Source organism: Mirounga angustirostris, unplaced genomic scaffold (genome assembly GCF_029215605.1).
Source record: "Mirounga angustirostris isolate CCGP_5_RB_7025 unplaced genomic scaffold, mMirAng1.0.hap1 SCAF_14, whole genome shotgun sequence".
Lineage (NCBI taxonomy): Eukaryota > Metazoa > Chordata > Mammalia > Carnivora > Phocidae > Mirounga > Mirounga angustirostris.
The window spans coordinates 79,940,435-79,951,127 of NW_026991722.1; the positions used below are offsets into that span (position 1 = coordinate 79,940,435).

The 10,693-nt window shown below is 49.8% G+C and overlaps 1 protein-coding gene across 2 annotated transcripts in view; it reads left to right on the plus strand.

Moving 5' to 3' along the window:
* Positions 1 to 9,568, plus strand: part of RNFT2 (ring finger protein, transmembrane 2) — a 69,651-nt gene extending 60,083 nt beyond the window's left edge. For both annotated transcript variants that reach the window (XM_064578439.1, XM_045886471.2), the window contains one exon: positions 6,713 to 9,568. In XM_064578439.1, coding sequence (XP_064434509.1) covers positions 6,713 to 6,847 — 135 coding nt within the window. In that variant the 3' untranslated portion in view covers positions 6,848 to 9,568. The remainder of the gene's footprint in view (positions 1 to 6,712) is intronic.
* The last annotated feature ends 1,125 nt before the right edge of the window (positions 9,569 to 10,693 follow it).

Genomic DNA, 10,693 nt, shown 5'->3' on the forward strand with positions numbered 1-10,693 from the left:
TTCCAAAATTAAAAGTTTATTGTTTTAAAGATACGAAAAGGAAAACAATGACCAGCCTCCTACCCTCCCCCCAGCTCCCTAGTTTCCTTTATATCTTCAGAGAGATGCTTTATAGAATTAAAACACTATATGTACACACACACACACACACACGTACACATGTCATTTTTCAGAAAGACCTCTGTTGTAGCATATTCTCCCCAAGCTGTGTTCTGCATCTTTCCTCTTTGACTAGAAGCTCTGTCTTAAGAGATTGCTCCTTCTTTGCATATCATCCCCCTTTGTGGATGGGCCGCCGTTGGTTTTATCATTCCCCTATGGATGGGCATTTAGTAGTTTATAATCTTCTGTAATTACAATGGCGGCTGTCCTGAGAGGTCAGAAATGGGGAGATCTATAGCACCTACCTGGGCCCATTGAGTCGACTGAATGAGTTGATGCCAGTGAAGCATTTAAAGCTACACCTGGCACGTGGTCAGGGTTCAGTCCATATCGGCTCTTATTGGCACGCATTCCATTTCACACATGTGCAAGCTCTTGGTAGGATAAATTCCTAGTGGTGGAATTACGAGGTCAGAGGGTATCCGGTTTTGACAGATATTGCTAAATTGCCCTTCATAAAGAGTGTATCCGTTTACGCTCCCAGTGCGGAGCGCAACATGACCTCTTGCTCCCCTCACTTACCAACACACTGTGCCTTCCAACCTTTTCTGAGCCTGGCCAACCTGACAGGTGACAAACGCGATCTCGGTGTAGTTTGAACTTGCATTTCCCTAATTACGAGCGCACTTGAGCATCTTTTCATATGGTTCAGAGCCATCTGTATAGCCTTCTCCATGGCAGCAATTACTTGAACATGATGTCAAGGTGAAAGTCTTGCTTTTTCCTTTCTGGCAATCTCTCCCAGCCTTCGTTTGTCTGCTTCTCTCCCATTCCTCTCCTGGTGCCATGATGTCTTCCCAAAGCTGGATTCGAATTCCTGGGAGAGTTGTCCCAGATCTAGGAGCACCGGCCACACGTGGCGGTGGTCAGAGCCCACAGTCCTGGCCAAGCCAGGATCGCTCTGCTGCCGGGAGCTGGGTCTGGACTGACAGAAACAACTTCCAGAGGCAACAGGGCCTCGTTCATTCCTGAGCACTTTGAATGAATGAATGAGCCAAGTGTTTCTTCCTCAGAGTCTTCCCTGACTCTGCTTCCTGGGACTGGCCGGTGCTCCCAGCGGTATGGCCTCAGAGATCCTTGTGTTTTTCCTTCATAGCAGTTATCCCAGTTGTCAGCTAGTTAATTGGGCAACTGGTTGTGTAAGGTATGTCTCCTCTTTGCCAAAGCATTGGCAAACTTGAGAGTGGTGACCGTGTCTGTCTTGTTAGCAGGAGAATCGTACTGACTCAGTAAATATCGGATGGATGGATGGATGGTTGGGATGGAGATGGATGGTAGCCAGGCAAACGGGTGGATAGATGAGTACCAAGGTGCATGGATAGAGGTATAGTGTGTGGGTGACTGAGTGAATGGAAAAATTGTTGGACACCTGGGTGGGTAAATAGGTGGGTAGATGGGGGAATGGATGGGTAGATGAATGAATGGGTAGATGGATGGATGGTTGGATAGATGAACAGGACAGATGAATGAGTGGATAGATGAAGAGCCCACCAGGCTAAAGGAACGTCCTATCTCTCCTTCAAAGGGACATCAAATTAAGCACAGTGTGTCACACACACAAGACCCACCTCCCTCCCTGCCCCCCCATCAGAGCCTGGGAAACAGATTGTCAATGGAAGCTGGTCAGGCAGACCCTGGGCATTCCCAGAGTTTAGAGCTCTTCACTCAGAGAGATGCACTTGCCCAGCTAGTCATTCCCCAAGTATCTCTGGCATGCCTCCTGCCAGGTGATGGGGCATCAAGGAAAGGGCACTTTGAACACAGAGTCAGAAACTTGGCTTATTTAAAAGATTTCTTTCCAAAGAGAAAAGTCAGAGTGCAATTAGCCCTTGGTCACTGTGAGTTTGTTTTGTTTTGTTTGAGTATTGATAATGGAAAGAGGGCAAGAGAATGATGACTCCTATTGATTTCGTGCTGTTTCCATCCTTCCCCTCACCTTGTGGGGGAAACAGTGACCCTCTATTACAGAGACAGAGGTGGGCTCAGCAAGGAGAAAGGACAGACTTGCCTGAGGCCCCCCTGCTCCTCAGCAGCAAAACCAGATTCCAACCCAGAGCCCTGGATTCCAGAGGCCAGGACCTTTCCCCCAGATGTGGCCTCTTGCTCTGAGATGTCCTCAAGGCTGCATTAAAATATTAGAGCCCAGGGGCGCCTGGGTGGCTCAGTTGGTTAAGCGACTGCCTTCAGCTCAGGTCATGATCCTGGAGTCCTGGGATCGAGTCCCGCATCGGGCTCCCTGCTCAGCAGGGAGTCTGCTTCTCCCTCTGACCCTCCTCCCTCTCATGCTCTCTCTCTATCATTCTCTCTCTCTCAATAAATAAATAAAAATCTTTTTTAAAAAATTAAAAAAAAATATTAGAGCCCTTTTCCTGGAAATTCCTAGGAGCGTGCTGTGCCCTGCGCAGCTCAGCCTGTGTGCTGACTCCTCCATCCATGCATTTACACATCAGGTGCTTTCCAAGCACCCACAGCGTCCCAGCACTAACTTTGCAACCCCTAGCAACACGTTCCTTTGCGGCACTGACCCTCCATGTCCTCTGTCACCCAGGAATGAAAATGCATGCCCTGCGCAGCTTGCAGGCTCTTCAGTACAGTCGAGTGAGATGACATGTATTCTGTGTGTGGGTTTTGAAAAGCATAGCGTGTTATGCCAATACTCAGTGTAAGTGTTTAATTCTAAATCTAGACAAAGCTGGCTGGGTTTATGTGATTGAAGAGGATCTGTGGTTAGGGCTGTGTGTGTGTGTGTGTGTGTGTGTCCCTTATCTGATAGTAGCCACACTTTCAGTAATGTCATTTTTACAATTGAGTGCTGTAAACATCTCCATGTGTGACCAGTATAAATAGAATGTGGTGGGCAAGAGTATTCACTATGAAGGCAGACACCTCTTGTATCAGTTACCCATTGCTGCCTAACAAATGACCCCAACATCTGCGGCTGAAAGCAACTAGCATTTATCATCTTATAGTTTGCATGAGTCAGCAATCCAGCAACCCAACACAGCTGGGTCCCCTGCTTCAGAGTCTCTCCCAGGCTGCAGTCAGGACACCAGTCAGTGTACCGTGGGGAAGGGTCTACCTCCAAGCTCAGTCATGTGTGGGTGGCAGGATTCAGTTCCTTGTGGGCTGTAGGACCAAGGGCCTCCGTTCCTCGCTGGCTGGTGTGGCCAAAAGCTACCCCGGCTTCCTTCTCACACTGACTTCATCAGAACGAACATGTGAGAAGCCCAAGAAAGACTGCGAGCAAGAGGGAAGGCCCCGTCTGTTGTAACCTAATCTCAGAAGTGACGTCCCATCCTCTTTACTGTATTCTGTTGGCTTGAAGCAAGTCACTAAGTACAGCTGCACTCAAGGGGAGGGGACGGGCCACACAGGGTGTGAATCCCAGGAGGAGGAGATCACTGAGAGTCATAATCGAAGTCAGCCTAATGCATCCCTGAAGTTGGATTCCAGCCTCACTACTTAGCAGCTGTGTGTGTTCTTCCCCACTGACCATAAACCCACCCGATCCTACACTTCCCAGCCCAGAAAGGGCCCCTTCTTGCCAGAAGGGAGAAGCAGGTCTTAACCATGCTGGTATCTCCAGAATCTCCCACCTGACCTACCCAGGAAGGCATTCCTTTGTCAGCTACATCTACAGAGTCCCTACTCTGTGCAGGCTCAGGGCTGGGCTAAGGGAACACGACCGCAGTCGCTGCCCTCACGAAGTTTACTACCCAAATGGCAGGGCAAATGGTAAATGAGCAGTTAGAAGAGTGGTTCTCAAAGTGTGGCCCAGGTACCCCCTGGCTTCATTTTCATGTGCTTGTGTAGTCTTGGTTTCAATTTCTAATGCGGTAAATATAGCCAGATTTGACCCACATATACAAAAGCTCTTTGAGATCATCAGTGATTTTTTAAGACTGTAAAGGGGTCTTGGGACCAAAACATTTGAGAACCACTGAATGAGACGTGTGAGAGCCTCAGGGAATGTTTTTTTGAAGGAAGGAATGAAAAGCTGGCTCATTTCCCGTTCACCTGACTCAAGTATTGAGCTTCCCGTGATCAGGGCTTGTGTTGCTTTCTTCTACGTAAGTACCTCCTTTTCCCAGGGAACAAAGTTAAGTCTCATTCATTCGTTGAGCAGACATTTCCTGAGCATCTGCCACGTGCTCAGAACCATGTTGGGAGTGTGGTCCCTGCCCTCCTGAAGCCCTTAATGCAGTGAACAAGACAGATGAGTTTACGGATCATTCCAGAGGCGTGCATGTGATGCTGCGAGAGACACGCTCCCCAGGAGGAACCTGGAAGGGGAAGGCACAGCCAGCACTTAGATTTGCAGGAGACAGTGAGGCATGGAGGACGGGGGACGTCACGGAGAAGGGGAGGTGTCATGGCTTGGGCTAAGTCTTCTGCAAGAAGTAGGCACCCACCAGCTGGTAAGGATGGAGGAAGGGCATCAGGGCACCCCAGACAGACATTACAGCTTGCCCTGAGGCTTAGCAGTATGACTAAGCTTTGCACTGCAGGTCATCCTGTGTGTCAGTGACATTGGCTACCCCAGGCGGGGTTGGGGCGGGTGATGAGGAGGAAGAGGGGAGGACACCATCATGGAGGGCCTTGAGTGCCCTGGGTGGGAGTCCAGAGAAGCTGCTGGGCCTGCTGACCCCTGGGTCCTACCCTCCAGACCCCGGTGAGAGTCTAGGCACAGCCTTCGAGGTTCTGTGTGGCCTGCTCACCTCCTGCCGCCCACTCCCTACGCTCTCCTGCTGTAGCCACATTGGCCATCCTTGAGTGCCTCAATGCTGTCCCACCTCAGGAGCCTGGCACAGCTGCTCCCATCTGCCTGGAATGCTCTATCCCTACCCCCTCTCTTCACCCATTCAACTGCTAAACATCCTTCAGGCCTTAACACAAGTGTGCCCCCCTCCAGGAAGCCTTCCTGGACTACCCCCTGCATCAGACTGGTCCCCTGTTGCATAGAGCATCATGGAGTTCTCCTTTAGAACACTGTTTACAGTTAGGCACCTACTGCACACCGTGCTAGGAGTGGGTTTACAAGAAGCTTACAGCCTGGCACGGAGGGAAAGATAATAAACAATAAATAGATAAAATGTAATAATAACTCCTACTGTATAACAGCCAACATTGATAACACACTTACTATTGACCAGGCGTTGTTCTAAGTGCCTTTTTAATTTTTTTAAACTTTTTAAGAAACATTGTATTGGGATTTTCATATTATCATTTTAAATTATCAGTGTTATTTTGAAAAATTTCAAGCTACAGAGCAAAAGGACAGTAGAATGAACACCCTTTTATCTGTCATCTAGATTCACTAATCATTAACATTTTCCATTTGCTTTTTCTTGATGTAACTGTTTTTCCCCCTTGCCGGTTCAGAATAAGTTGGTGACATTTTGATTCTTCATCCGAAAATATTACAGTGTTCACCTTTGAAGAATAAGGACATTCTCTCCCATACTGCAATTCCACCATCACACCCAGGAAATTTAAAATTGATGTAAAATATTATCTAATATATGGTATATATCCAGATTTCTCCACCTGTCTTCAAAATATCCTGCATAGTTAGGGTTTTCCCCCCATCCAGGCTCCAGCTGAGAATCGTACACTGCCTTCGACTGTTATGTCGAAGCACTTTTAATGTGAAGCAATCTTCTTATGAGTGGAGTACTCTTAGCAGCATTTTGGGGGCCCCTGCTGACTCAGTCAGTAGAGCATGCGACTCTTGATCTTGAGGTCCTGAGTTTAAGCCCCACGTTGGGCATTGAGCTTGCTTAGAAAAAGGGGGGTTCCCTCCACTTCCTCCTGACCTTCTCCCATTTTACAGATGAGAAAACTGAGGCATTGGGAGGTTGAGTCACTTGTCCAAGTGATATGGCCAGAAAGTGGTAGAACTCATTGATATTTCCAGTCTCCCTGCCTTTCTCTTAACCCCTGAGCTCTGTTCTCAACCCATCAACTAAAGTCATCTTTTCAAAATGCAAATCCTGTTCAGGTCACTCCTCTGCTCAAAGCCCTACCATGGCTCCCTATTTCTTTCTGAATAAAAGCCAAAGGCCTCATGATGCCCACAGAGCCCTATGCAATCTCTATCCCTCCATAGCTTCTCTGACCTCATCCCCCACCTCCCACCCTTCAGCCCCAGGCTCAGCTGCACAGCAGACATACTCCTGCCCCAGGACCTTTGCACAAGCCATTCCTTCTGCCTGTAGCACTCTTTCCCAGAGATCCTCAGGGCTCAGTCTTCACCCAAATGTCAGTATTCAGTGAAAGTCCTTCTGGCCCCCCATGCTGAACACAGCAGCCCTCCCAAGCACTCCCTAGCCCCTTCCCCCTGGCTTTTCTTCTCAGCACTTATCATTGATGTACTCTACATTTTGGAGATTCAAGGGACCAGTCATCTCCCCAAGTAGAGTGCAAGCACCACGAGGGCAGGGGCTGTCTGTTTTGTCCACTGCTGTGTCCCCAGCTCCTGGGACTGTGGCTGGCACATAGGGGACACTCGCTGCAGTGTCCCCAGTCGTCCTGCTTGCTGTCCCCACAGCACGTGTTCTGTGAAGAGTGCCTCTGCCTCTGGCTGGACCGGGAGCGCACCTGCCCGCTCTGCCGCTCGGTTGCCGTGGATACCCTGCGCTGCTGGAAGGACGGGGCCACTTCGGCCCACTTCCAGGTGTATTAGGGCTGAGGGACGAGGAATCCCAGCTCCCAGGCACACTCTGGGAGCCAAGGGATGGCCCGCGTGATTGGGTCCGGCTCTGCGGACTTCCTGGAACACCGGCCTCAAGCATTTACGATCGTGCCTCCTGCCTTTCTCCACCTCCTTCCCTAAAGCCAGGCCCCTGTCCTCCCGACCTTCACCTTCCTCTTCCATTCTGTGGCACAGTGCGTGCATCCTTGGTGCGGCCGTTCTTCCCCTACAAGCCTCCTGACTCAGATCTGGCCTCTTCCCATGTGGGTCTCCTGCCCCCTCCAAGGGAAGGGACTGGTGATAGACAGGTTACTTTAACTCGTGGTGACCTGATGCTGCGCCCAGGAAAGGGCCTGGAGATCACTGCCTCTCCCCAGGCGGCGCAGGTCTGCAGATTAGAATCACTGTGGAGCATTCCCCAAAAACAAGTGCCGGGCCCCACCTTGTCCTTGCAATAATTGAGTGTGCCAAGCACGTCATGCCAGCTAAGCATCCTGCTTGGATGACCTCTTGTAATCCTCTCAACAGCCCTGGGGTGGAGGTCCTGTTGTTTCCTCTGTTTTACAGAGGAGGAAACTGAGGCATGGAGCTCCATGTGGTAACTTCCCCAGGGTCACCCAGCTAGCAGGGGTGGACCCTCTGTCTGGCTTCAGAGCGCACCCTCTCAACCACCATGCTCACCCACTGCTCAGACACTGCGGACATGGGGCCCAGCAGACATGGCTTTTTAGACGCACGAGAGGTGATTCTAATGTCCATCCGTGGCCCAGGTGCATAGCACATTTGGTTTGGGCCCCACTGAGGATGCCAACGGTGAGCACTGGCTCTGGAAATCTAGCTGTGGCTGGATTCATGAAAAGAGTTGGTCTTTAAAATTACAGTTTTGCTGGGCTCTGGCTGGGATGCTCAATCGCATTTGGGTATCAGGAATGGCCAGCTTTGGTCCCGATGCCAATATCACTGGGTCACCACACCTGTCTTCGTTTCTCTCCTCCTCCTTCTGCTCTTGTCCTGTCCCTCACTTGGGGCTCAGCTTGTCTACAGTGCCTGTGGCCATCGCCTTCTCCCCTGGTGGCCCTGAGAGCAAAATGAACGATCCACGTTATGGGTTTTTTCACAAGCCAGGGTGGTGGCGTAGGATACAGTAGCATTCAGGGTGTCTGTCATCTCTATAGCAGAGCTGCTGATCTCTGTAACAGAACAGCTTCTCCACCTGTGAGACCCTCCCTGCTTTGAATGTGGGAGAAGATGGGACAGGTGATCACTTAGAAGCTTCTGGAATCTTGCCTGCCCCTAACCCTCTCCCCACTCTGCTCACTCACCGTCAACCTCAACACAATGGGCTGGTGCCAGTGGCATTACAGAGACATCAATCTTGTGGCTCGTGAGCAGATTAACAACAAAGCCCCAGCAGAAATGGTGGGAGACTGGCTGCCACCTGCTCTCCGCCAGTAATAACAAGCCCACCCCATCCCTAGCAGTTTCAGGACGTTTGCCCCCATGTGCTATCAAGCCGGGACCTTTTCCTGTGCCCGACATCCCTGGCTCTTTCCTGGTACCCAGCAAGACATCCCTTCCAGGGCAGCATGACATCTTTCAAGCTCTGTTACTATGGCAATGGCTACAGCGATGTTACAATCCCACTTGCCTGGATAATCAAGTCGGAAGGGGAAGCGGAGGGAAAGGGGGCCGGGTGGATGCGGCTGTTCTGGTCCCCCTGCCTTGAGGAAGAACCAAAGGGAAGCAACAGGAGCTTCTGTGGCTGGTTTTTATCAGAAAGATCACCCTGCCTGCAGATGCCATCAAAGAGACACAAGAAATCGGAGCTGGAGAAGATTTATTAATGTGCTAGCTTGTGACAGAGCGGAATTCTGATTCCAAACTCTGCATGACTTTGGGAAGTCACTTCACCTCCCCACAGCCATCTCCAGGATGATGAAACCTTGTGTATTATCTGCTGGAGCCAGGGACACTAACAATGTAGAGTAGTGGGGAAGGCACCCGTGGTTTTGCCAATTTTACTCATGCCACCAAAAAAAGAGAAAAGAAACCCACACATCTCTAACGATCTTCAGATAACGAGCCATGCCTCTGACGTTATAAACAGTGCCACACGTGGGGGATACTTGGGGGCAGGTGGGATGATTTCGTTTAGGATTTTACTTATTCATTCCCTACCCTCTGGGGGAAAGTTCTGTCTGGAGGTTTTCTTTTGGATGGGAGGAACTTCTGCCCTAAGGAGGAACAGCGGCCAGTGAAGAGTCTCCCAAACATTAGGCTGCATAGGTTCCCCACCACAGGGTAAAAGCAGCCAAGGGTTGTCACTGGGAAAGAAGAACATTCTCCATTGCCCATCCTGGCTCTGCAACTCCTTTGTTATAAGCAGGATTGATCGCATATTGTGTTGGAGTATCCTGCTCTTATTTTATGATTCACTGTCTCAAGTTCCTGAAACTCTTAGAAATGGCCCTCTTAGTGTAGATCTTGGGCATAATAAATGTGAGAATAAAAAGGCAAGCTTTGGACCTGGATGGAACAGGCTCATTACCTTCATAAGAGGAGAATGTGAGAGACACTTGGAGGCACCAAGCGCCTAAGACTTTGGGTTGGAAAGAGGACATGTAAAGTGAGTCCTGGAATCTCTTAGTAATTTTACTCTGGGCTGAACAGAGCTGCCTTTGGCGTTTTTAACGTTCCCTTAAATTCCCTTCTGCCAATAAATATCATCTGTCGATGAAACTTGGGTTCGTGGTCTCGAGTCTGTTCGCCTCTTGAAGCTGGGTGGGACTGTTGGGGGAGAAAAGCCGAGAAGCACTTCATGCAGTGGGTGGTTGTCTGCTATTGGTTTTCCCGCCAAGCAGATCCATTGAGTTGCACATGCTTTTTTAAGGAAGTCCTCCCAGGAGAAACCAGTAAGGGAGGGAGAAGAAACCAAACGAGAGGATGACTTTCAGAGAAGTCCTGGCTCCGCGTGGCCCCTCTGAGCTCTAGAGCATCAGCTGCATTTCAGAGTTTGTCCCACCCTGAGGTTTTTTTACTCACACACTATCAATCCTTGGAATATGGGTTGCTGGTTGAGGACGCCCCGAGTCTCTGATGGTGCCAGGTGCCACAAAGCACATGAAGGAGCAGGATGGGGATGCAGAACTGGTAGAAAGGCTCAGAACGGATCTGGGCAGGGGACCTGCAGGGCCCACCACAGTGGTTAATCAGATGACAGACCCAGAATGTACATGCCAGTGATTCAGGATGGGTTTGCCTGGGTGCCAGATTATGATGGGTATTTTAAAATGTAAATTAATAGCATTAGGTGACAATTCATGCTTCTCAGGACATTGTTATGAAACCGGTCACAAAAACATCGTCAGGCAGAACTTTTTGGTTGCAATTATTTGAAAACCAACTCAATATGGCTTAAGTAAGAGAAAGACTTTATTTGGCTCATGTAACAGTATGGACCTCGAGTATAGCTGGATTCAGGGGCTCCGGTGATATTAGAATCATGTCTTTCCATCCCTCAATTCTGCTTTCCTCTGAGACAGTTTCATTTCCAGGCAGTCACATCCCATGTGGCAGTAAGAGGTCCTCCAAAAGCTCTATGCTCATGTTCCACCAGCTTAGCAACCCCAGCAAAGAGCTTCTGTTTCCCCAAAGCTCCAGCAGGAATCCTGAGGTAGACTCATTAGTTTGGCCCCAAACCAATCCCTTTAGCCTTTTGGACTTGAAGCCCTGCTGGTCAGGCCTGCATCAGGTGTTGAACCCTGGCAGTGGGGACAGAGGTGGGCAGGAGGATAGGGTCAACGCCTCTAAGTCACATGGACTGAGAGTGGGGAAGGG